At 36.9% G+C, this 23,657-nt stretch overlaps 3 protein-coding genes across 3 annotated transcripts in view; 2 read left to right on the top strand and 1 right to left on the bottom strand.

Moving 5' to 3' along the window:
• Nucleotides 1–5,731, top strand: part of Orco (odorant receptor co-receptor) — a 72,617-nt gene extending 66,886 nt beyond the window's left edge. The window contains exon 10 of the mRNA XM_076432311.1: nt 17–5,731. Within this exon, the coding sequence (XP_076288426.1) occupies nt 17–67 (51 nt within the window). The 3' untranslated portion in view covers nt 68–5,731. The remainder of the gene's footprint in view (nt 1–16) is intronic.
• LOC143212955 (uncharacterized) lies at nt 5,365–18,684 on the bottom strand. The gene is made up of 2 exons (XM_076432310.1): nt 18,075–18,684; nt 5,365–16,827 (listed from the first exon to the last, which is right to left on the bottom strand). The coding sequence occupies exons 1-2, from the start codon at nt 18,089–18,091 to the stop codon at nt 15,384–15,386; spliced, it is 1,461 nt and encodes a 486-aa protein (XP_076288425.1). The 5' UTR covers nt 18,092–18,684; the 3' UTR covers nt 5,365–15,383.
• Nucleotides 6,057–23,477, top strand: LOC143212963 (ras-like protein family member 10B). Its single transcript, XM_076432323.1, has 5 exons — nt 6,057–8,849; nt 11,508–11,668; nt 13,132–13,368; nt 14,497–14,700; nt 18,961–23,477. Exons 1-5 carry the CDS (start codon nt 8,780–8,782, stop codon nt 19,084–19,086), a joined length of 798 nt encoding a protein of 265 aa, XP_076288438.1. The 5' UTR covers nt 6,057–8,779; the 3' UTR covers nt 19,087–23,477.
• Nucleotides 23,478–23,657: the final 180 nt, after the last annotated feature.

The raw sequence follows: 23,657 nt of genomic DNA, 5'->3' as shown, positions 1-23,657 counted from the left end.
TTCCGAAACTTTTCAGGTACTGGGAGCTATGGTCACCTACTTCATGGTGTTGGTGCAACTGAAGTGAACACCACTGACCAATTACTTTGCGAATGAATGCGTGGGTTGGAATGCTCTCGAGTATGCCTGGTTACCGTTGTCAAACTCGAATTTCGTATTACGCGGTTTGCAACGACTCGAATGGATGTTCCGCGTCATTCCAACAATGGGAAACGAGACTGTAGAATACTTGTCTGAGATTGTAAATTGCTTACCGATAACTTTTATCCGTCCGAATGAGAAACAGTGCGTAGAATCTTAAGATGTATGAGGGGATGTGTACGAAAAATCGCAAATACACGCAACAGGGGTAGATTTGATTACTTATGCCGAAGTAAGTCGATTAGGCACAGTCTGTTCAGCGAGTCGCGCGTCAATGGCTGCGAACAAATAAATACAGGGTGGCGCAAAATGATGTGTCTGGTTTGAATTGTTTATAAATTTTCTAATTTTGGAGTAAAATAAATAAATATAGTGTACAGAAGAGGAATTTTATTGAACTAGACGTGAAAGATTACATCTCTCAAATGGCGGCCATTTTCTGCTTGACACATTCGTGCTCTTTCTAACACATTTTCCATGACTTTTCGCAGAACTTCAGGTGTTATTGCACGGATTTCATTGCGAATATTGGTTTTCAGTTGGGGAATGGTCGCTGGCTTATTGACGTACACTCCCCCTTTCAAATACGCCCAAAGAAAACAGTCGGGAGCGGTTAAGTCCGGTGAACGTGGTGGCCAGTTGAAGTTACTATTGCGCGAAATAATGCGTTCACCGAAGACGTCTCGTAACAAAGACATTGTTTCTCTTGCAGTATCGGTTCTGTATCTTTCCATATTAAATTCTAGAAGCCTTATTTACAAAATTCCGGAAAAAAAATTGAAAACATGTTGAAATAAAAAAGTTATAAAGAATTCAAACCAGACACATCATTTTGCGCCACCCTGTATAATGAATAACGACCATTTCTTGAAAAAATAAGGGTACATAATCTGCGATATAAGACCGAACGTCGATCGCCAAAGAGTCAACGGTTGTCTGGAAAGAGATAACTGGCAATAAATAAATAAATAAAAGGCAATAACAATAATTGCCTCTGTTACGTTAACGCGTATTGTTAACGCGGAAATCATTAATAACCGTAAGTAGTAATTCTTATTGTATACAACTTTAACACTAAACCTACCGAGCCTTAAAAGTAACTGGAACACGTTCGCTTATAAAAATGACAAGATTAATTTAATTTAGACTTTGTGCGGCTCCTATTGTAATGCCTGCTCTACTAAAGATATCTACATACAATTGCTTCTTACGAAATCATTTTTATTATTTCAATAATTGTTTAATCAAAAATCTGGAACCGGTCATCTTGACCGGTGCTGGTAGATTTAGTGTTAAACTACACTGCATACAATACCCAACGGGGAAACAATGAATGGGGAATATTACGCTGAAACAGAATTTTATTTGCGTTTGTTTACCGATCTACCGATGTATAATACAATATACTGTGATGTAATTACGAGAAGTTAATTTATTAAACGAAGGATTATAATGCAAGGAATATCAGCTCGCGTCGAAATTAATCCGGAAGTGCTGAATCACGCTGTAGTGGTCGCGCGACATATAATTTTGAAACACCCTGTACTTAACTCCGATTTGTCGAGCAGATATACCGAATACCAGAGTTGGGCATTAATCAATTAAAATTCTAGCCATGATTGATTGATTAAAGTGTACGATTAAAAAAGGTAATCATTGAAGAATGGACGATTCGGTCGATTGGCGAAGTTAATTGCCAAACGTTGATTAAAAAAAGAAATCATCGAAAAATCGGAGACTGACTTAATCAATTGTTGATGTTAATCGCCACACGGTCTATCCAGAAATTGTAATAAGGAGGGAGAGGGAGACAGAGAGCGGAGATGGAGAATCGACAGAAATATATTTGAACAGAAACTCAGTCTACATTTTTTTCAGTATGCATACAGTTTTGATTCAACAGTTAATCATTAATCAATTATCCGATTGACGATTACAATTGAAAAGAATGGAATCGTTAACCGCAATTAACGACTGAAATACGATTTTAATTGTTAATTGCGATTAACGATTGAAGTAGAAATTTATTCGTCGATCGTTGATTTTTTGCCCAACTCTGCCGAATACTTGCATCCTGGTCTTTCAATATACTTTTACGAGAGCAGAAAAGTACTTGGTTGATGAATGGTCCTATTATAGTTTTAATATGAATGCTCTAATTGTACTATTACATATGAAAGGGCCCGTACTTTTCCCGTAGCTTCGTACAGTAAAGTCGCGTTTACTGTCCGCGATCGGCTACGCGATCACTGTCCGGTGCCTACCCATTTCACTGTCATGCTGTCCTTCTCTACGTTCGGCTTTCTTGTGAATTCTCGGCGCGGTAGATGCAGTCATAAAAAAAATAATGTCAGAACACAGGCTGTTGGACAGTAAACGCGACTGTACTGTATTTATTTTTAATTGATACAGAAATTCCCGTCTTGTATAGGATATTTGTGTCCTTCTTACTCTCCTTTCCTCTAAAATCAATCTTAGGGGCCACTAAATAACAAAATACAATAAACTATAATAAGATATAACACTTGGCAATATTATTTTTGTTTCTAATTTATAAGTATAATCATTCACACGATACACGGTACTTGACCGCCGTTTATTTAGGAATACAGGCATCTTTCGATAACACTTTTACATATTTCACATAGATGATAGATGAAACATTACATTCGTAATGATTGTACAATTGAATTTTTTAATAATGAATATTCTATCTTAGTTTTAAATTTAAATATATATTGTATACATATATATGTATATTGTAAGTATTGCCATGTATAATTTTAGCTGTATCGCAGCGATGCGGATGAAATACGTTAGTTAATAATCATTAACAACAATACGCGATCGTATCTAGGAATGAATTTGCAGTATTATAGATAATTTTCTGTCTATGTAAAACTTTAATATATTTATCTTTTAAAATCTTCTAAATATTAACTGTTCTCCTGTGAAACACTACCCTCTTTATGTGATCAAGGTTGTGCGAAAGCTTAATTCCTAATGGAAGCAACTTTGTAGTTTAAATAATTTTAAAATAAAAAATATGAAACCTGAATAGTCCACATGAAAATGTTAATGTTAAATTACTTTGCAGAAGCTCGTTTTGGAGACCAATTAGCGCTGGTGTGGCAAGGAAAGCATTGAATCGTGTTTCCCTTAATTATTCAGCTAAATAATTGTCAAACCTTTTTCACAGTCGTACACACTTTTTTGCTAAATGTCCCTTCATTATCAGTCCGTTGTTTAAGGGAGACTCCTTTTTCCAGGATTGCAAGGGCGCTATTAGTTTATTAGTAAGGATTTATTGCAGTTAGAGGCCGAAAATCGTGAAATTTTGCAATGTTTTCCATCTTTAACACTGTTTCTACCAAGAGGTGTCAAATGTCACTTTTCAAATTTTAACTTAAAATTATTCTCCAAGTTTAATCATTTCTTCGCAATTAATTTTTTGACTTTTCGTACAATAACTGTTAAATTAATTCAGCAATATCATTTCCCTCCAACTCATCCTGAATCTAAAAAATGTGGATATGGTATACCTATTTCTACCATGAGGTATCTTTTGACACCTTAAGGATTTCAACACCCTTTTTCAGCATCTTATTAATTATAATCTGTAACAGTGGAAAAAAACAATAAACGTCTTCCAGAAACCATTTATTATAGCACAAAATTTGGGGTCAATATGACTGACCAAATGGCAACAAAGTATAGTGTGAAATGTAAATGCTGTAGATACTTATTCTATGCATGTATTTTACAATATTCTCGATTTAGGCGGAATAAACGCATGGGTTCTATACAAAGAAACGACAGGTGAAAATATTTCACGCATCAATGTATCAAGACACACAGGGTGTCCCAAAATTCCTTCAACAGCCGGAGATGGGAGGTTCCTGAGATCATTTGAGCAATATTTTCCTTTGCAAAAATATTATCCGCGGCTTTGTTTAGGAGTTATTAACGAAAAACACGGACCAATCAGAGCGCGATCTAGACGCGAGTTGGCACAGTAGTCATGGCGCGCCAACTGTCTATTGGTCGACTATCTATATTTAACTGATAATTAAATATAGAAATATAGAAAAAATAATCCCGACAGTTTTGGCATTTACTTGCATTTAAACGCAAAGGTGTCGAAATTGTAGGTGTACACAAAATCGTGGTAGAAATAGTATTAAACGTTTGTAGCCCATACAAAAAATTTGTAAAATTCAAAAATAAAAGCGTAGAGCGCTAAACTATATTGAGGTAATCTTCGTGGGCGATCTACGCTTTTATTTTTATAGTTACTAATCTGACGATTTTATTGAAATTTCTATTAAATTTCTCTATCTACTCCGACACTAATTTTATAACAGAAGAAATTTTTAACTGCTTAAAATTTTGGGGTGAAATATTATTAATCATTTAACTGGCTTCGGTATTTCATAGGAGAACCAGGAAAAAAATTATCTCCTCCTTTTTAGTTTTTTTCTCCACTAGATATCCCATTGGTCCCGCAGTGCCGCGGCAAAATAGCGAAACGTATAGAGTCCCTAACGATAAGAATCATCGTGCTGTAAAGAAATTGGCGCGAAGCCCCGTTCCCGTGCGCACGTGCAGAGTGACTGTGTCGGCGGCTTCGATCGTCCAGGGGTCGCGGCATAGTGGTACATCGAATAGCTCCTCGTGCGTGCTCCGGTGATGCTGGCCGAGCTGTCCAATCTCCCGGCTCGTTCCTCGGTTTCGTGACAGAACGGGCTCCATATTCGATCGGATAGTGGCCGCGGAGGATCCATTTAGGCGACACCGGAGCCACCGCGGCGTCAAGTTCACCTGTGGCCAGCTGGAGCCACCCTCCAAATTCTGGTCTCGCACGAGAGGCTGGAAGAACGTGGGCGAGAGCGAAAACCAGCGCACGGGAGCAAGAAAGGGAGAGAGAGAGAGAGAGAGAGAGATGCTGGCACGGGTCCGATCAGTGGACTGGCTCGAATCATCCAGCACGGTCCGTCGGGACAGATTGCTGACCGTTTCGTAATAGTGACATAACAAAGGCAACCACGTGAAAGGGTAGCTCTCGGCTATGTGTCGCGTGCACCGCCCGAAACGGAGCTGCCCGAAGTACGGGCGCCGATCAGTTTAGGCTTCAGGCGGGGCGGGAGAGGGAACACCATCAGAATATTCGATCGTGTGCAACCGTCGATTCCGATATTAAATCGCCGCACCGCCGGGTATATAGGTTAACAGTGTGCGATTCTCCTGGCGGAACGTGGGGCACCCTGGCTACACGGGGTGGTTCTCGCGAATCCCATGGGCATTGGGATCAGCCCGATCCGATCGACCGGGATGATCATCGCCACCCGAAACCTCGAGAAGTGTCCGCGACTCGTTACGTAACCGGTTCGCGACGATGCGAAATAAAATCGGGGGAACGAGTCGGCAAGGGGTCGATAAAAATGGGGGCGAGGGTTGTTTCTTAACTGGCGTCGTTGGTGTATTTGTGTCCGACAATAAATCAATGGATCGCTGCTCGGCGCTGTGTAATTAGCGCCGTTCAGAGAGAGAGAGAGAGAGAGAGCAGCTTGTGTCTTGTGCGCGACGAGGGTACACTTTTTTTTTACGTGTTATTAAATCAGGCGGAACTGCCTGCGGGGGATAATGTGATATCCGATACCGAATACGCACACGCTGCATTCAACGCGACGCACGACGTCCGCTGTCAGTGAGAATACAGTGATCCGAAGAGTGATCGCGTCAGTGAGAGCACACCGCGGTGACGGCCAAGTCCCGGTTTCCACCTGATGTTGTAGCCAATCCCGTCACAATTGCGACCGAGGCCGATTTCTTTGGAAGACCGATAATCATAGAGACTAAAGCTGGTGGCGGCAAGAGGAGGCTCAGCCTCCTGCCGCAAAAACAACGACGTGAGTACAATCACATGTTACAGCCACTTCCGCGCGAGATCTTTGTTGATTCTCTCGTGGACTGCCGATTTTTCTGCGAAACGAACATTGTACAATTAAGTAAGAAACCAAGGATTAACAACAACATTGTACAATTGTAAGGTATGGGTTTATAGTGGAGCAGTGAGGTGAGCTTTGCGGTGAAAAAAAAAAGAAAAACGAAGAAAATACAGATGTACTTTTCCTTTAGTATGTGTCGAAATATTTGTCACGAATGTTGGTTTATTTTCACCGCGTCGCTATCATCGATGCTCGCCGCTCCACTATAAATGCACCCTAAGAAACCGATGATTAACAACAACATTCTCTTTTAGTCGTGTGAAAACGTCGAAATTAAGAAGACAGTATTTTTATATCTATTGTTGTTTTTGATAACCTCTTGTTACAAATGCATAAAACCCGCTGTCTGGTTATTTTCTGGTTATTCTATTTGTCTATTTGTCTGGTCTGATTATTTTATTTTTATTGTCCGCTCCTTCGTTAAACGCTTTTTCGAGTCGGAAGAAATATTTAGGTGTAAGCGTAATAACTAGACTGCGGATCTTTATGCAAAATAAAAGATGTTTGCATTGATTACAAGAAACAGGAGTGAAATAAAAATTTCTTTCTTCATTTAATTATCTGATTAAGCTGAAGCCAATACGCTGACGTCTTTAAATCTTTTTAATATGTCCACTACTTTCAATTGTGTTTACCAATTTATGTCATAAATGCGTAAAATCCGCAGTCTAGTCATAACTCGGTAAATTACACGTACATGTGAACAAAATAATATACTGTCAGAGTCTCTCTAAAAATACCCTTCCGCGAGTCACAATTTCATAACGTTCTCTTCGCTTTGATTATGTTTACAAAGTAAACTCGCTCGGAGTCGCAATGAATTTTGCACGCGAGTATTCGTTAGCTAGTACTTACCCTGTACATTGTCCCACGAGAGTCCGGACTCGCGTAAAGACCACTTTTCGTTCGTCGCTGCGCATCTTCGCCCTAATTGGTTCAAGAAAGTGGGGAGTGGGTAGTGGAGTGAGAGATGATAGGCTCGCTGCGCCCCCACCATCTTCCCAGCTGCGCGAGACGAGTCTGAACTCTCGTGGGACAAAGTGTAGTTGAAAGTAGATGCATAACATTTTTGTTTGCATAGTCTTGCATAAACGGAAATTGTAACGATGACGGACAATGAATTTTCGTGTAAATTCCAAATAGATCGGTATCTGGGACGATAACAATTCCTCGTAATATTTACTGATATCAAACGATATTTTACGTCAATGAGTGCAAGGTCGTAGGAGACACACTTCTGAAAAGATCCGTGCAATGTATACAAACTGCTGATATATTAAATTAATTTATATATTTCAGCAAGCAAAGTTATAATTGAAAGCAAATTGACCCGAACTGTGCGTCAGAGTCAAATTAAAAGTTAGCCTGTGTTTGCGGTTATTAGTAGACTACGGGTATTACACATTAATGACCAAAGTGAGTAGGCGAAAGAGGCAGTACGACGATTGAGAGAATCTTTAATCAGTCGATTGTAATAAAAATAAAGCAAATTATATTATGAAAAAATTTCAATTTGTGTGTTAATTAAGTTCTGAAAAACAAGGACATGAAACAAAACACAATATAATAAACAAATAAGACAGTGAAAGTTCTATTCGAAATTATTATTATTATAAATAAGAAATAATTATTATTATTCAACATTGAAGTAAATTAATTAATTAATTATTTATTTATTGATGCCGTAAACCTAGTTTGGTTTATATAGCATACATTATTATGACATTATACAAAAAGGAAGATATTGGCTTTTTAACTTTAAATATTAAAGAATAATATTGGCTTTTTAACTTTAACTGGTTCCAGAAAGCGACAAAATTATCGTAGAATCTTGTGCAAACAAGCATTAGAAAGAGCGTTTCTTTCTCTTCAAGGAACTTCTTTTATTTTTTCAATTTCATTAACATTTCGATATACCAGGTGTTTCTGAAAATATACTTAAAATATGCACAATTTCCATTTTTGTTATAAATACAACTTTTAGTATTTTTTATACAATTCTGAACAATTGCATTTTTTAAAAAAATTTCTTTTCGCATCCTGTAGTAAACTAATTACTCTAGTTTCCCAGAAAAGTTCAAATCGTATAGTACAATATTCAAAAAGTTATCGTCTTTTCTAGAGCGTCCGAATATTAATTCGAGTCACTGTACATGCGCAGTTGTATGCTTCCGAATAATGCATGTTACGCCTCGTAAACGAAAAAATATGACTTTTGAGGGCGATAGCGCCCTAGATCGATCTTTTATCTAGCGTTAGTGACTACTGAAAACCCCATTTTTGTATTATCGAGAAATGAAAGCGCGAATCCCGCACCCTTGCACTCCTGGAACAAGGAGTCTACTCCCTTAATAACTCGAAAACAAAGCCGCGGAGTACATTTTCACGCCGGAAAAAAGTGACTTGAAATCACCTCGGGAATCACCGCTTATTTCAAGAAAGTACAAACAACATTTTCGGGACACCCTGTGCGAATCAGCGTCGCTGATCGCACCTCTTGGAGGTGATCTTGCTACAACTCTGGAGCACCGGAGTTAGTCGAGCTTCGAGCTTCGACCGCGGAGGTTGCCGGGCCACGGATTCGATTCGTCGCAGGTGTGACGCTCTCCGCGTTATTTCGATTCTAATCCATGGATCGTTCCTGGAAAGAAAACGATTCACTTTTGGGGCAATCTTTACACGGAAACAAACGGTTGTTAGGTAATCAAATTAGCAGTGTTCTTAACATTGTCAAACTTTGCGGTATCGGCACTCGCTCGACGACCAAAATATACAGTAGATGACCGAATGATTGAGATCGGAACAATAAAATACGTGCAGTTATGTTCGGTATTTATTTATTGATTTATTGATCGAGTTCAGAATTTAATCAATTGGATAACTTTTGACTGACAATGAAAATGGTCTCTTTCCAAATACAGTTATCTACAGTGAACCGCGAAAGTATTCGAACGCACTTTAAAACAGTATAACTTTTTTATATTTGTACCAAACTACCTGATGTCAGAGTTGGGCAAAAATTTAATCAACGATTGACGAATAAATTTCTACTTGAACCGTTAATCGCAATTAACACTTTACCTACCAGAAGCCTATTAATAAGACTTTCAATAATTGTGTTGTACCAAAAGAAAGCATAGAAATTTTCTTTTACATTGCAATCTTAAATGAGACCATTAGATGACGTTATTGAGGGTGACTTGTTAGTTCACAATGAAAATTGCTGTTGCTATTAAAAATTCCATTAGAAAGTGTTTAGCCATGTATCGTAGATTTTTCAAAATTATGCAATAATCATCGGTCGGTAATGTGTAAACAATTAAACTTAGTCGTTAATTGCGGTTAACGATTACATTCTTACATTCTTTCCAATTGTAATCTTCAATCGGATAATTGATTAATGATTAACTGCTGAATCAAAACTGTATGCATACTGAAAAAAATGTAAACTGAGTTTCTGTTCAAATATATTTCTGTCAATTCTCCATCTCCGCTCTCTGTCTCCCTCTCCCTCCTTATTACAATTTATGGATAGACCGTGAGGCGATTAACTTCAACAATTGATTAAATCATCCGATTTTTCGACGATTCCTTTTTTTAATCAACGATTGACGATTAAATTTCTTCATTTAACCAACGATTGACGATTAAATTTCTTCATTTAATCAGCGCTTGACGATTAACTTCATCAATCGATTGAACCAATCGCCGATTTTTCGACGATTTCTCTTTTCAATCGTATGCATTAATCAATCAATCATGATTAAAATTTTAATCGATTAATGCCCAACTCTCGGCCAGGCCTGGTTTAAAGTTTAAACTCCTAACAAGCACAGTTCAAATTGTTTCGTATCTTTTTTTTTAGTGTCATTATAATCGGAAAAATAATCGAGTACTTGAGATTCCGAACGCCATTTGTCTTAACAAAGGAAAAATCTAAAAATCACACACCTAACACTTGTAAATTATTCATTTCCTGAATACAAGAATTTCTCGTATACGTTACCTCAACAAAACTGCTGTTAATATAACAACATTTGTTCATTTTTTGGATTCGATTTATTCGGAATGTTTCTCTTATTTCTGTGACGCCATATCTGTGCATAATTAATAACCTGTCGACCTTCCAAACGAGTTTGTAAAATGCAAAATAAATATAATATTCTGATGAGCGAAGCTAAAATTGACTCCACATTAAACTCAAACCGAAAGAAAGCAGATACTTTTATAGGTCGCGGATAAAAATATTGACTTGGCCTGTCGATGGAAAATTCAAGCAAAGTTTTAAAAATAGGTAACTACTGTGCAATGTCGATAGACATTGCGTAAAAAAAGAATCTAAAAATTGTATCTTTTAGCCCCTGCTAGTCTATATTTAGGGGATACACTTGACATTCAAATTTTTTCCAATTACCACAAGATTATATTTACTCGCGATGTCACAATTACAATTGGATATGCGAAAGTAATCTTAGAAATTCCCAAACTGTAGAAATGAATTAGTGAAAAGTATCCTATCAAAATGTAGTTAAACTGAACAATGTTGACGAAAATTGTGGAACAAGACAAATTTTTTCAAGCCCTGATAGCACCCGACGTCTCATAGACGTGTTTTACGTCGTTTTTAGGTCTGAAGTAAGACGTCTTAACACTAAACCTATCGTGCACTAAAAGCGATTAAAATGTCTTAGCTTATAAAAATGACAAGGTTCTATTTATTTAGTAAATATGTTTCTTCTATCGATCGTATTTCATCTATTACGAATTATAAAGCAATTTTGCTAATAGTCAAACCAAATCAACGTTTCGATCCTAGTTTGGAACTTTTTCAAGATTTATTTGAATCGCGTCTGTAAAGTAAATATGTTATAATAATTTTAAAAAACAGAACTATTGAATGATTGAATATAAAGAAATTGTTCTATTTATTTAGATTTCGTGCAATTTTTATCCCAATATGTGGTTGGATAAACAAAATTTATCGGATCAATTTCCACGTGAACAGCTTCATAATTTCCAAAATTGTATAAGGAAAAATATAAAACCGGTTATTTGACCGGCAGTGGAAGGTTTAGTGTTAAAGGCGTCTTTCCGGAGATGTGGTCTTAAAAACGCCTAAACTACGTCTGAAAGACGTGTAAAGGCATCTATAAGACGTACCGATTCTCAAATAAATATAATCGAAACCGAATACAGTACCGGACTAGTCACGTGACATTGTGACGCATACACGGCAGAGACGAAACGCATCACGTGACCGTAAATCGTAGGAGGGGAAGGCAGAGTGAGGAGGCAAGGCTTAATCCGGAAGTTTTTCTTGTGTTTTATTAAATCGCAGATTGTGTGAATCGTTTTTAGAACTTGATCTGGACTATTTGGAAAGGAGAGGAGGCGAGACAATAAACTGTGACAACGTTGAAAGCGGATCGAAAGAAGAAGAAAGCCCTGCTGATACTCTGGATCGTGTCAAAGTCGTGTTTCTCGGTGCACCTGGAGTAGGCAAGTCCAGCATCATTAGGGTGAGCACACACCATTTACAGAGTCAGATCAATGTCGTTCTTGGACTCGTTCTAATCAGAAAAACGTCACAAACATATTAGTCAAAGATATTTGCAAACAAGTAATTAAAACGAGAAAAGGTTTGTCATCTTACTTCCACCGAAGATTAACTAACCCAGACACTCTTTCAAATCACATAATCAAGTAATACGCGTAATGAAATAAAAATTCAAGGCGGCAAGGGTCTTATCCAGGTCTTTTTACACAATTAAAAAAATTTTGACACAAAGTGAAATACATATATAAAAAACTATTTATTACATTCTAATACATGCGGTTATGATTAAAGGTAAAATTAATTATTTTAAGGATTGTATATGCATATATTCGAGATTCGTTCGGGACTTTTGATGCGATGTTCTCTTCTGTTGCGTAATGGAAGAGTCCAGGAGGACTCACCGAAACTTGTGAACCGTAATATAATACAAAGGGAGCGAGGCTTAATAATCCCGGAGTGGTAAAAACTTTTATTCAACGGAGAAACATTTTAAACGAGAGAATGCTTCAATTAGGAAGTAAGATAAGCTAGATTATATCCATTAGGAAGCACTGTATCTCGCGTTTCAGAGTTTATTTGCATCAACTAGATGAAAAACCTGTTTCCCCTGAATGTAAATGATCTTTAGAACCTCTGGAAATGGCTAGATTATTACTTTATTGATTTCCTCTTGTCATTTTTCATCGCTACTTATAAAATGCATATTTCTGACAAAACTAGGTAGGGTAAAATTAAGAGTATTTAATTTTCACTACACTATATATTTCAATGATTAGTGAAAAATTCTGACAAAACTAGGTAGGGTAAAATTAAGAGTATTTAATTTTCACTACACTATATATTTCAATGATTAGTGAAAAATATAAATTTATATTTAGCTGCTGTGCTTTGCAATTGACGCGCGAACTTTTTTATTTCGCATAAAGATCCGGAGTTTAATTACATGGCAACGCACAGTTTTTCTTTACATTGAATTCGTATTAGAACGTTTTTATTCGAGGAACACGAGCGTGAAAAGGGGAACAAAAATTGCATCACCATGAAATTACGATGTCGTCTGGTTTCATAACTGGAAAAAGAAGCAAAAGACTCTCAATCTAGCAGTAACGAATGCTGGTTCAGAAGACGCGAATGACTTCCTTTCATTTCCGGCGACAGTTTCCGGTTACAAATGGCAACTGTCGACGGCCCAGGAAATGAAAAGTCATGGAAAGGCGTTATAGAATATTTAATCGCAATATAGACACGAGATAAGCATTATTATTTCTCGTAATACATAACAACGAAAGTTGGAATATACTTTGTGCAAGTCGGAATCGAATAAATATTGAATTACATGTATACACTATATGTATATACGTTTCTTTACCGATCAAACGAATCGGAACAGAGCTAACGATATAATCCATCGTTTGTGCATTGTAGCAATTCGTGTGGAGCGAATTCTCCGAGGAATACAAGCCAACCGAACGCAGAGAGACCTTCTATCCGAGTGTGGTGCTCGCAGACCGATTGTACGAGCTAAAAATCACGGATCTGCCGACGATACCGTATTTTCCGGTCAGCTCGCACCTCGAATGGACGGACTTCCGTTATTGCGGTCTGCGAAGTGCAAACGCTTACGTACTCGTATTCGATCTCAGCAATCAGGACACCTTTCAAGTACGTAACCGAACGCTCGATTCGTAACACGCGCGGTCACCGAAAATCTATCTATCGCCGACATGTCTTTCGTAGATAACCGAAATTATATTTTTACCTTGAATCTATTATACCGATTTTAAATACCGGGTGAGTCATTTAAAGTGAAAAATGTTTCAGGCAAAAATTATATGGTTTCAAGGGGGACATAAAATGGTGTCATTGATTTCATCTTGGATAGTCGTTTGAAAATCACGCGAACGTCATCTTCAATTTCTTAAATAGAACTCCCTATTTTTTATTGCATATACTTGCAGCTTGTTTTGAGAGCTATCCAAAACACTACAATAAAATATTCTTCCCTTAAATATTCACGTAAGGACGAAATGCCCTGGCAAGGCTGAAAATCTGCGACTTTCACCCAAGCTCTCATCTTTAAACGTACGTAGCTCATTGCAATGGTGACCGATTTCGATGAAATTTTCAGTATGCATAAAAGTTACCGAAATCTATAAAACGCATTTTTTAAATTATCGTTACAGGCCCAGATAAAGAAGTTGACAAAACATCATTTTTTAACATTTTGTATAATTCCTACCAATTGCAATCGTAATAAATTTTTGTTCACTTATTCTCTAGCGAACTAGCCGGTCTAACATCTTTAAAAAATTCAAATCCTTTGGACCAATTTCTAAAAAGTTATGCGATTTTTAAGGGTGTCCACTTATTATTACCGCCGACTGTACGTCTGTTTCCCTTTAAATGACTCACCCGATATATTAAAAGTGATTACTGAAGAAGGAATGAAATTTCGGAATACGCAATTTAAGCATTTGTCATTTTTCCAATTGTCGAGATAAATTATTTACTTAAGGATTTTTCTGCTTTTACTTGGATAGGTGAATCACACTTCCAAAAATAATTCTAATCTTTCTATTATATAAAATAGTTCTGTAGTTTTGTCACGCAAAAACTCCGAGCGGCGGAACCTCCTGACGGAAACCGAAAATTGAGTCACGTGACAGTGTGTATTTTTCAGAAAGAGAGCGAGAGAGAGAGAGAGTGAGCCCCCTAGTATAACAAAATTGTTGAATTATGCAGCGTTTACACAGACTACCCCCTTAAAGCAACTTTTCTTTCTTTCCACAGTATATTAGAACGTTGCGAGAGCAAATTTACGAGGGTCGAGAAATGAGGGGTGTGCCGTTATTAGTAGTCGGAAACAAGCAAGACGAATTATCGCCTACGGTTGCTTCCGGAAGTAGGTACAGGGACATCGTTAATCTTGTCCGGAAACACTGGCAATGTGGCTACGTCGAGTGTAGCGCCAGATTTAACTGTCGTGTGGTTCAGGTAAGTGTAAAACCACCCCTTGTCGAGTGTATCGCGGTATATTGATTATAATCAAAGGGGAAATTATTTCTTGACGAAGTTTTTTACCGAATCTACGTTACACGAGCTCTCAAAATTAATTAATAAAACACCGTCTGAACACCGTCTGAAAATGCTAAAATTTATTTTAATTTTTGGAAGTGTACATAAAAAACAAACAACGCTTACTTTGATCAACTTTTACTTCTCCGGACATAGATATAAAAATAGAAATATCTACAAAAACTGTTTGTCATAACTAGACTGCAGGTTTATATGCAAAATGAAAATTGTCTGCATCAACTGTGAGAAATGCGAGGCAAATCAAATTGTCATTCTTCCTTTCGTATAATAATCTCAAGTAGGTAAAAATAATACATACTATATGTAGACATTTTTAAATTAATTTATATATCTTTCACCGTTTTAAATTGCGACTACTCGTCGCTACAATAACTGCATAATTATCCACAGTCTAGTTACGACTACTATCGAGTAAATACTATCGAAAAAATATAAAAAAAATAAATCAATTTAATATAATAACTTTAAACATAATGAAAACAACAGTATCGTGTAACAGTAACATAAACATCATTACCTTATTTACTTTTTATTTACATTTTACCTTATTATTACCTTATCACCTAATTTCACAACTTTTGTTATACTTGAAGCTTGTCAAGTACTACCTCACAAGTCATGAAGATCTTCTTATCCATGATACCCCCGTTACTCGTGATAGTTGCTGGATTTATTGCTGAAGAATCTCCATTCTTCGTGTTGTGCGAAACGGTGGGAACAATGTAGGCAGAAAATGTACTCGAGATACTTGAATTTACCGATTCTACTTCCAGATCCGCTGTAGAGCATCTCGCGCTATATATACTTTGTTTGTTTCCTTCATTGCAAGTACTCGTCTCGTGTTCTGTGTTTTGTGGTATTATTATTATCTCTTGCGAATTATAGGAACGTAAGTTTGTCGCTTGAGGTTCGTCGACATTATGCGTACCCAATAAACGAGTACGCGAAAATGAACTTTTTAATCTGTGGTAGAATTTACTTTCATTTTCAAATATTCTAATGTCTTTATCTACTTTACGAGCTTTTAACACATCATTATTTTTTATAGGAAAAAAAGGTACTGTACTATATGTATTATATATGTTCCTGTTATTGCTTGATCGTGCGCATTGTACTTTCTTCGATGTTAATTTGTTTCCCAGCGAGTTCTTTTTAGTTTTAGTAGGATACTGATCCGGAACAATGCGTTCACTTGCTGAAATAGATCCAATTCTCGCAGAACGCTTCCAATTTGCATTTTCTGTTAATTCGCTAAGATTGGAAGCACGATTTTGTTTCTGCCAAAGAGCTATTTTTTCATTGACTCTGAGTATAGTTTCGGTACTAATATAACTTTCTTCAAATGCTAAATTCTCATGGTTTCTTTGATACGTTGTTCCGATAGATACATGATCATTCCACATACAATTTGCATTATTCATTTCAGTAGCGTCATCCAATGATCTTCTGCCCTGTGTTATTTCAGACTGCGACTGTGAATTATCCTTGTTATTGGGATTCAATTTACCAAACTTGTAGAAAGGTAATTTCTTAGACTTAGGTTGTACGCTTTGTCGGTGGCAGAACATTGTTAACAACTCTTCCTGACCTTTTAGTTCTTTTTTCAACTTTCTAATGTTGCATCCAATGATGAACAGAATATGTTCTGCATGGTATTGATTCACTATTTCATTCTTCAGATGGTCCAGTTCCAAACGATGCATTTTCATCTTAAACTTGGATAACGTGTGGTTTATTTGCCCTATTATCTTCATAATGTCGGACTTGTAATTTTTAGCCACTTCGTCTATTCTCTCGTCTTGTCTCGAATTATTCTTCTCCCGTGCTTCTTGGATTTTATCCGTTCGTTTGGGTAACTTAAATATGGTAACATCTGCATTATTGTCGGACGTATAATCGGACGTCTTCTTCTTATTAATAGGATTTATGTTGATATCACTAAGTCTTCTTAACTTGGATAGTATAGATACATAATCAAATCTATCACTTGTACTAAACGATGATAAATTTGATGGTTCGGTTCTTCTGAAATAAGGCAAAGATGAAATTTTATTTCTAAGCTATAGTACCATATGTACATTGAACGTACATTGATGTGTTTTAGTGACTACTGAAGCACATAATTTTATATGAAATCGTATAGTCTTCAAGTAATTGTCGAAGGTAGGAATTATAATATCAATTATACATATTCCAAAGCTTTCGTAAAAGTTGGTTACAGGCCAAAAATCGTGAAAAACTGCAATTTCCTTGATTTTGATGAAATTTTCAGAATATACAGGGTGTCCGACGCAACTGGAACAGGCTGTACCTCCTAAACGGTCGGGAATAGAGGAAAATGTAATAAGAAAAAGTTGAATGGCATCAGACGGTGTATACTACGCAAGTAATTTTATACACTTTTGTGCATCGGTGCATCAGAAAAATGCAACTGCACTTTTTTTTTAATGGAAACCTACATTTTTGACTGCATCGATCGATGCAGTTTGTTGTGCTCTACATAAAAGTACTAACATACTTATGCTCTAAACTTATTCGTTAGGAAGTTATCGAAGCTAAAAGTTCACTGAATTATTTCGGTCTCGGAACTTTTAGCTTCGATAACTTCCTAACGAATAAGTTTAGGGCATAAGTATGTTAGTACCTTTATGTAGAGCACAACAAACTGCATCAATTGGTGCAGTCAAAAATGCAGGTTTCCATTTTAAAAAAAAGTGCAGTTGCATTTTTCAGATGCACCGATGCACAGAAGTGCATAAAATTAGTTGCGTAGTATGCACCGTCTGATGCCATTCAACTTTTTCTTATAACATTTTCCTCTATTCCCGACGGTTTAGGAGGTACAGCCTGTTCCAGTTGCGTGGGACACCCTGTACACAATATACAATTAACCTTCGCGAGGTAATGTGGGGTCTCGGAGACTCCAGCTTCAGATTCTTGAAAAGAACTTTTATATCAGTAAAATTAAATCTGTTTACTTTTTATTAAAAACGAGGCTATTTATGAAATTCATTTGTCTATTGCGTTATTAGACTTTACCTTGCGAGGGTTAATACAGATCTACAAAATGTATTTTTGAAATTTTCAATATAGGCCCACATGAAAAGATGTAAACAACAACTTCTGGTAGTTTCTCTGTAACCCAGCCCAATTGCAATATTTTCAAAATTTGTCACGTCACGTAGTAAAAGTGGCCGAACATCACCGTATGTCACACTGTATATATTTAAAATAAACGTTTGTAGAATTCGAATGCAAAACAAAACACTTACTGGCTTGCAAAAGTCATGATGAAATCATCACTCGGTTTCAAACGGGATCCGTTTGAATTTCAACTTTTATTGTCCTGTACAAATAGGTAAACACAGCTCTGGCAAACGTAATCAAAGTTTGAAGCCATTTGAAGCTGTTTGAACTTCAAACCAGTGATGTGATCAGACCCACCGTAACTCGCGCATGCGCGGCAATTTCAGCCTCAGTAGCGTAACTATTTCGATGAAATCGTGTAGCTTGAGCACCCCGCAGACTTTTATAATTGAAACTTATTCTTTATTTTGAGGATGGGATAGGGAAAGAGCACTGCAATAACTACGCAAAAGAATACATAATCGTCTCTTGTCCATCAGTCGTCCCGCCAATAACACTGGTACATTCCCGCCAGAATAACTGCCTCAAGGCGTCAGGGCCCTGGCCGCTCGGCTGCGTCATTGTAGATACGGTACTGTCTTGGCCGCGCATGCGCGAGTTACGGTGGGTCTGATCACATCACTGCTTCAAACTTTGAAGCTGAGGACCACTGAGGACCATCGAATAAAATAATTATAGTGATACACCGATTCATAGATATTTTATGATGACGCGATCGCAGCGCCACGCGGACGATGGTGTAATTAACTTGTTTGACTCTCTATATACTTTTTCAGTTTTTGCTCTGTTTGTTTTTCACTCTTTCGTTCTCTTCTTCCACCAATTACGAGCCACGACTGGCCACAACCCTGCTTCTGCATTCTGCATATCCCGCCGTGAATTCGGTAATCGAAGCGAGTTTTTTCTTTAAATTTGTTTTTTATTGAACAATTGGGGTGACAAAAATTCAGGAAATATTTCTTCACGAGAAAATGTAAAAGAGAAATATGAATATGTAATATCTATCGCTAGGTGTTTCGAGAATTAATGAAGAGTATCCAGGCAGTCGAAGGCAGACCACCCTCGCCGACGTCTGCACCCATGCAGCCATTGCGAGCGCATCCCCACGACACCGGAGAAAAGTGCATTCTTCTCTGACGTTAAAAACAAAGAATCAGCGTACTCGTCTCCCAAGACAATATATTATCAGAAGAACTGTTTCTTTCCTTATCGTGCCGCAGGATCGTAATTAAGTCAAAGGCGAGAGTGAAACGTGAACGAGAGGGGCAGGTTCGCTCGAAGGAATCTGCAAAATTCTCACATAAAAGCTGAATTTTACCGAGGAATTCTAAAGCAAATAACTCGGAATATGTTTCAATAGCTTCTAAACTGAATATGAACCGTGTCCGTGGTTCATCGTATTCAATCGTATGGATTACGTATGCAGAGCACAGTATTAGTAATTTAGTAACGAAGCGAGAACAGAGCGTCTCTGAGTCGCGTGTGGGAATATATGATCCAGTCGAATTACCACCCACCGCGTAGTTCTAACGCTGAGAAATACAATCTTGTTGTACATACAACTGTAATCACTCGTTCGCGATGGAAGCGAGACGAGCAAATTGCAAATACGTATCGCGTACTTGAACTTGACTGCCGAATCCCTTTGTATATCTACGTACAGTTTAGTTCACCGTTTTATTTTTATAATTCGCTCTGTAAATACATCGAGTAATTTTACTCTCTATACATCTCAATACACACACACGGATTGCCTCCAGAAAATCTCACGTGCTTTGTCCAATGTTTTCTCGTAATATGCACAGCCAGTGCCCTTCTTTTGTTTGGTAATGTCATATTTATCGGAGAGCGTGTTCCGCGAGCTCTGTCCACCTGAAATAACGAATATATGTATTTCAGGTGGACAGATTTCACGGGGCAGACTTTGTATATTGTATATACTAAAACTCGTCGCTCTGTATACATGAAACAGTTTGCCAGAAAAAAGTAATGAGACTGTGAGAAGCAAACGATAGGTAAATACATATATGTATACAGAAACACTTTCCAATGTTTTCTTCCTAAGGGGACCGTCACAATTGTTTCGCGCGAGTAACGATGTTATTTTTCTATCATTTTACGTTATCTTACATATATATATTGGGTTGGCAAATAAGTTTGTTCGGTTTTTTAGAGTGGAATAAATCACAAAAACCGAACGAACTTATTTGCCAACAATATATGTATACTTGTAAGATTGTATAATAACCGTATGCACAGTTATAATTTCATTGACAAATTTTGTTCGAATACATTTCAGATACGCACTTATCGGAAACAAATTTTCTCGAGTGTCTTCTCATCAAGTGACAATAGGTTCCAAACGGAAATTTTGGAAAACGTTTACGATTGGAAAACCGCATGAAATGTGATGATGAAAAATCCACTGAAGAGATACAAACGGCGCACGTGTTTGCGTGAAAAGATGAATTTTGAACACTGTGTACAAAAAAGAAGCAAACATTTCGAACACTTTTACAAGCAATCATTATTATACGCAAAGATGTTCACAAGCTTCGTTTGTTACTATGTAGACACATACATTTTTTTACAATAACTTTTTATACAAGCACCTTAACCGAAATATTGCCGGATATCGAATGTTTTGTTATGTTTCCACTTTGAGCGCAGCAGTACAGTAATCGCGCGTTTTCTGTCGAACAGCCGTGTTCTGCACCGTCAAATATCGCGCAGGGAAATTATTGTTTCATGACTGCGGCGACCGTGGCGAGCTTCAATCGACGCGGCGAACATAGAGAAGGACAGGATGAAAGAGGATCGCGTGGCCGAAGCGTGTCGCCGTCGCCGCGTCATCACAATGTAACACCAGAATTTAATCTTCTTTATTTTTCATTATTTTTTAATGGAATTTTCACCAACATATTCGTTGCATTTTTCTAATGCAAAATTATACCAAACACGATATAATTTCAACTGTATTTAGTGGTTTAATTGACGATGAACGATTCGGGCGCAAGGAAGGACAGCGTATTGGAAAGAAAGAGTTGTTCTTCGTTGCCTTCGAAACTTTCACCGTCGATTAAACCACTAAATACAGTTGAAATTATATCGCGTTTGGTGTCATTTTAATCAGAGAAATGCCAGAAATAAGTTAGTGGAAGTCTGATAAAAAAATAATCATCGCCGCAGCGTTGGACGGCAGTGGAGTGAGTAGCCACTGGACTTCGATTGCGCAGACGACCCCCGACAAAAAACGCGCGATTACTTTCACTTTTCAACACCAGCACACGCACGGAAATGGCTTAACCAATGCTTACAATTAATACAATATTTTTAGCGTTATTACATGAAATTTAACTCTTTGTTACTATTTTCAACTACCTTAACTTCATTCATGTTTTTTTTTCGTATTTTTTCTAGGTCTACAGTCTACGTAAACTCCAGCTGTTTATTTCGAAAAATAGCCAAAGAATATAATTTTCTTTTCTAGATTATATACCAGCAGGTATAGAAACTTGTTTGTTCTCAATCTATAGAAATGTAGTTTTACTTTCCTGCGATAGTATATACGTGACATGTAAATTGTATCCGAGAAACAGCGAAGAATTTGCTACAAAATTCCGTTTTCCGATTCGTTGTTTCACATGTGATATATTCTTTGTATGTACATATATATATATATATTTATATTTCTAATTTCACTATACATTATATTTCAAGCGTATAAAGTAATTCTACACTGTCTATTTGTTTCCAGCAATGCATTCGGCCTAATGATAATAGTAATAAATAGACTGCGGATCGTTATGCAAAATAAGAAAATTGTATGCATCGATTGCAAGCTACAGGAGCCAAGTTAAAAAGAAAAGATTTATTTTCCACATTAATTATTTTAATACGTTGAAAATACTATATATCTATATTGTTGAACTCTCTTTTGTAATCTTTTTTACTATTTTACATTGCACTGTTACATTGCATTGTTTCTCGTCAGAGATGCATAAAATCCGCAGTCTGGTAATAAAATAATAATAGCGAATAAAACAATTATACATACTAATAATAGCAAACAAATGTAACGATAGCATGTTATTGAGAGTTACCTCGGATCAAGCAATAGCGTATACAATATATATATATATTTTACTATACTGTTAAGAAATTAGTATTCACTATAAGTATATAGATTATAAGCATAGTTGTTGATACTTTATACATAGCTACGAAGTATCGTGCATGTACGCTATCGGCGATAAGTACAAAAGGGACGACAACCTGTACGTGTTAAATCTTTTCGATATTATTTCAAAAGAATTATTTCGATATTATATTACAGGAGAAATAAGAATCTTATTTTTCATTATTCAACATAAACTACAAACTGTTCGTCGCTTTTACAGTAAATCCTCTGTAGTCGCAAAAGCCTCGGGGAGGTTCGTTTGCAAAGTTCGTAGACGGACACTATTTTTTTGAGCTTCGGAAACCGAACCGAACGTATTAAGGACAGCGCGTGTAAAGAGAGACTCCGCGTCTTTTTCTTTCCCATACGCTGTCCGAACTTGCGCCCGAAACGTTCATCGTCATTTTAATCAGAAAAATGCCACGAATATATTGGTGAAAGTTTCATAAAACAATAAGTAATATTAAAAAGGATTTTATGTTGGTGTTACATTGTGAGGACGCACGGGCCTTTGAACTGTGCCGGCGAGTGCGACTCTCCGCGTCGCATTAGTAGTGGTTCACACCGATATACCCGAGCCGAGATCAGATTACTACAGTGGAGGGGATATATTTTTGCATTCATCGTGTGTGTACAACGTACGACCTTATTTTTGTATAGAGGATTTACTGTATAAGTTAATTGGCATAATGTGAACTTTCTCGCAGTTTGAAAACAATTCAAGCAAATATTATGCATTAAAAACTTACAATTAGCTCCAGTATATATAGTACTGCTATATTTTTGTCAATGTTCAGATTATGATTTATTGTCGTTTTAATACAGCCGATAGTATTAGACAAATATGTACATATATATATATACATTATGAAGTATATGTTACCGTTGTTATCGTTTATATACCTATTTTAAGCAAAACGCAATATTTTCGACCCAACAGCTACACCGTTATCTATACTGTAACACAGACAAGGTCAAGTATAATATATTATTGTTGAAAGATTTCCTGATAACTCTTCCGTTCGATCGATTTCAGAAAAACAGTCGGTCGTTATATTTCTGGTCGTTAAACTTATTGTTGTGTATTACACGCGTAGGTGATGCAAAATATACGTAAATCTTGAATATATTGTAAATCAGGATAGAGCGTAATTGCATAACATATACAAACATGTGTTCGTTGGAAATCTTTGTACCGAAATACTTTAGAATCTAGAAAAAGGTAACTTTCGACGTGTGGTTTATACAGTATCGAGCGTCGTCGAGCAAGCGTCGTTTTACATACAAAATGGTAATGAATATTATTTTGTATGCAGAAGCAACGCGATAATAAACAGCAAACTGAAGTATATAATTTGTTCTGTGGATTTTATTCAATCCCCTTCTTCTCCTTTACACCGTACAGCGCAGAAAAATGGAATGCAATAAGTTCATTACTTGAATAAAAAAATTAGGCTACATTACACAGATAATATTTAGTTGAAACATTATTTCGCCAAGACTCATTTTGAAGGTTACATAAAGGACA

Source organism: Lasioglossum baleicum, chromosome 10, assembly GCF_051020765.1.
Source record: "Lasioglossum baleicum chromosome 10, iyLasBale1, whole genome shotgun sequence".
Taxonomy (NCBI): Eukaryota; Metazoa; Arthropoda; class Insecta; order Hymenoptera; family Halictidae; genus Lasioglossum; species Lasioglossum baleicum.
This window is presented reverse-complemented; position numbering and strand designations above follow the sequence as displayed.

Excerpts from the sequence above, each read along its gene's own strand:
- LOC143212963 (XM_076432323.1), top strand. The coding sequence starts at position 8,780 with ATGGATCGTTCCTGGAAAGAAAACGATTCACTTTTGGGGCAATCTTTA. Across the intron at positions 8,850-11,507 it reads CGGAAACAAACGGTTGTTAG|AACTTGATCTGGACTATTTG; the intron begins GTAATCAAATTA and ends AATCGTTTTTAG. Across the intron at positions 14,701-18,960 it reads TTAACTGTCGTGTGGTTCAG|GTGTTTCGAGAATTAATGAA; the intron begins GTAAGTGTAAAA and ends ATCTATCGCTAG.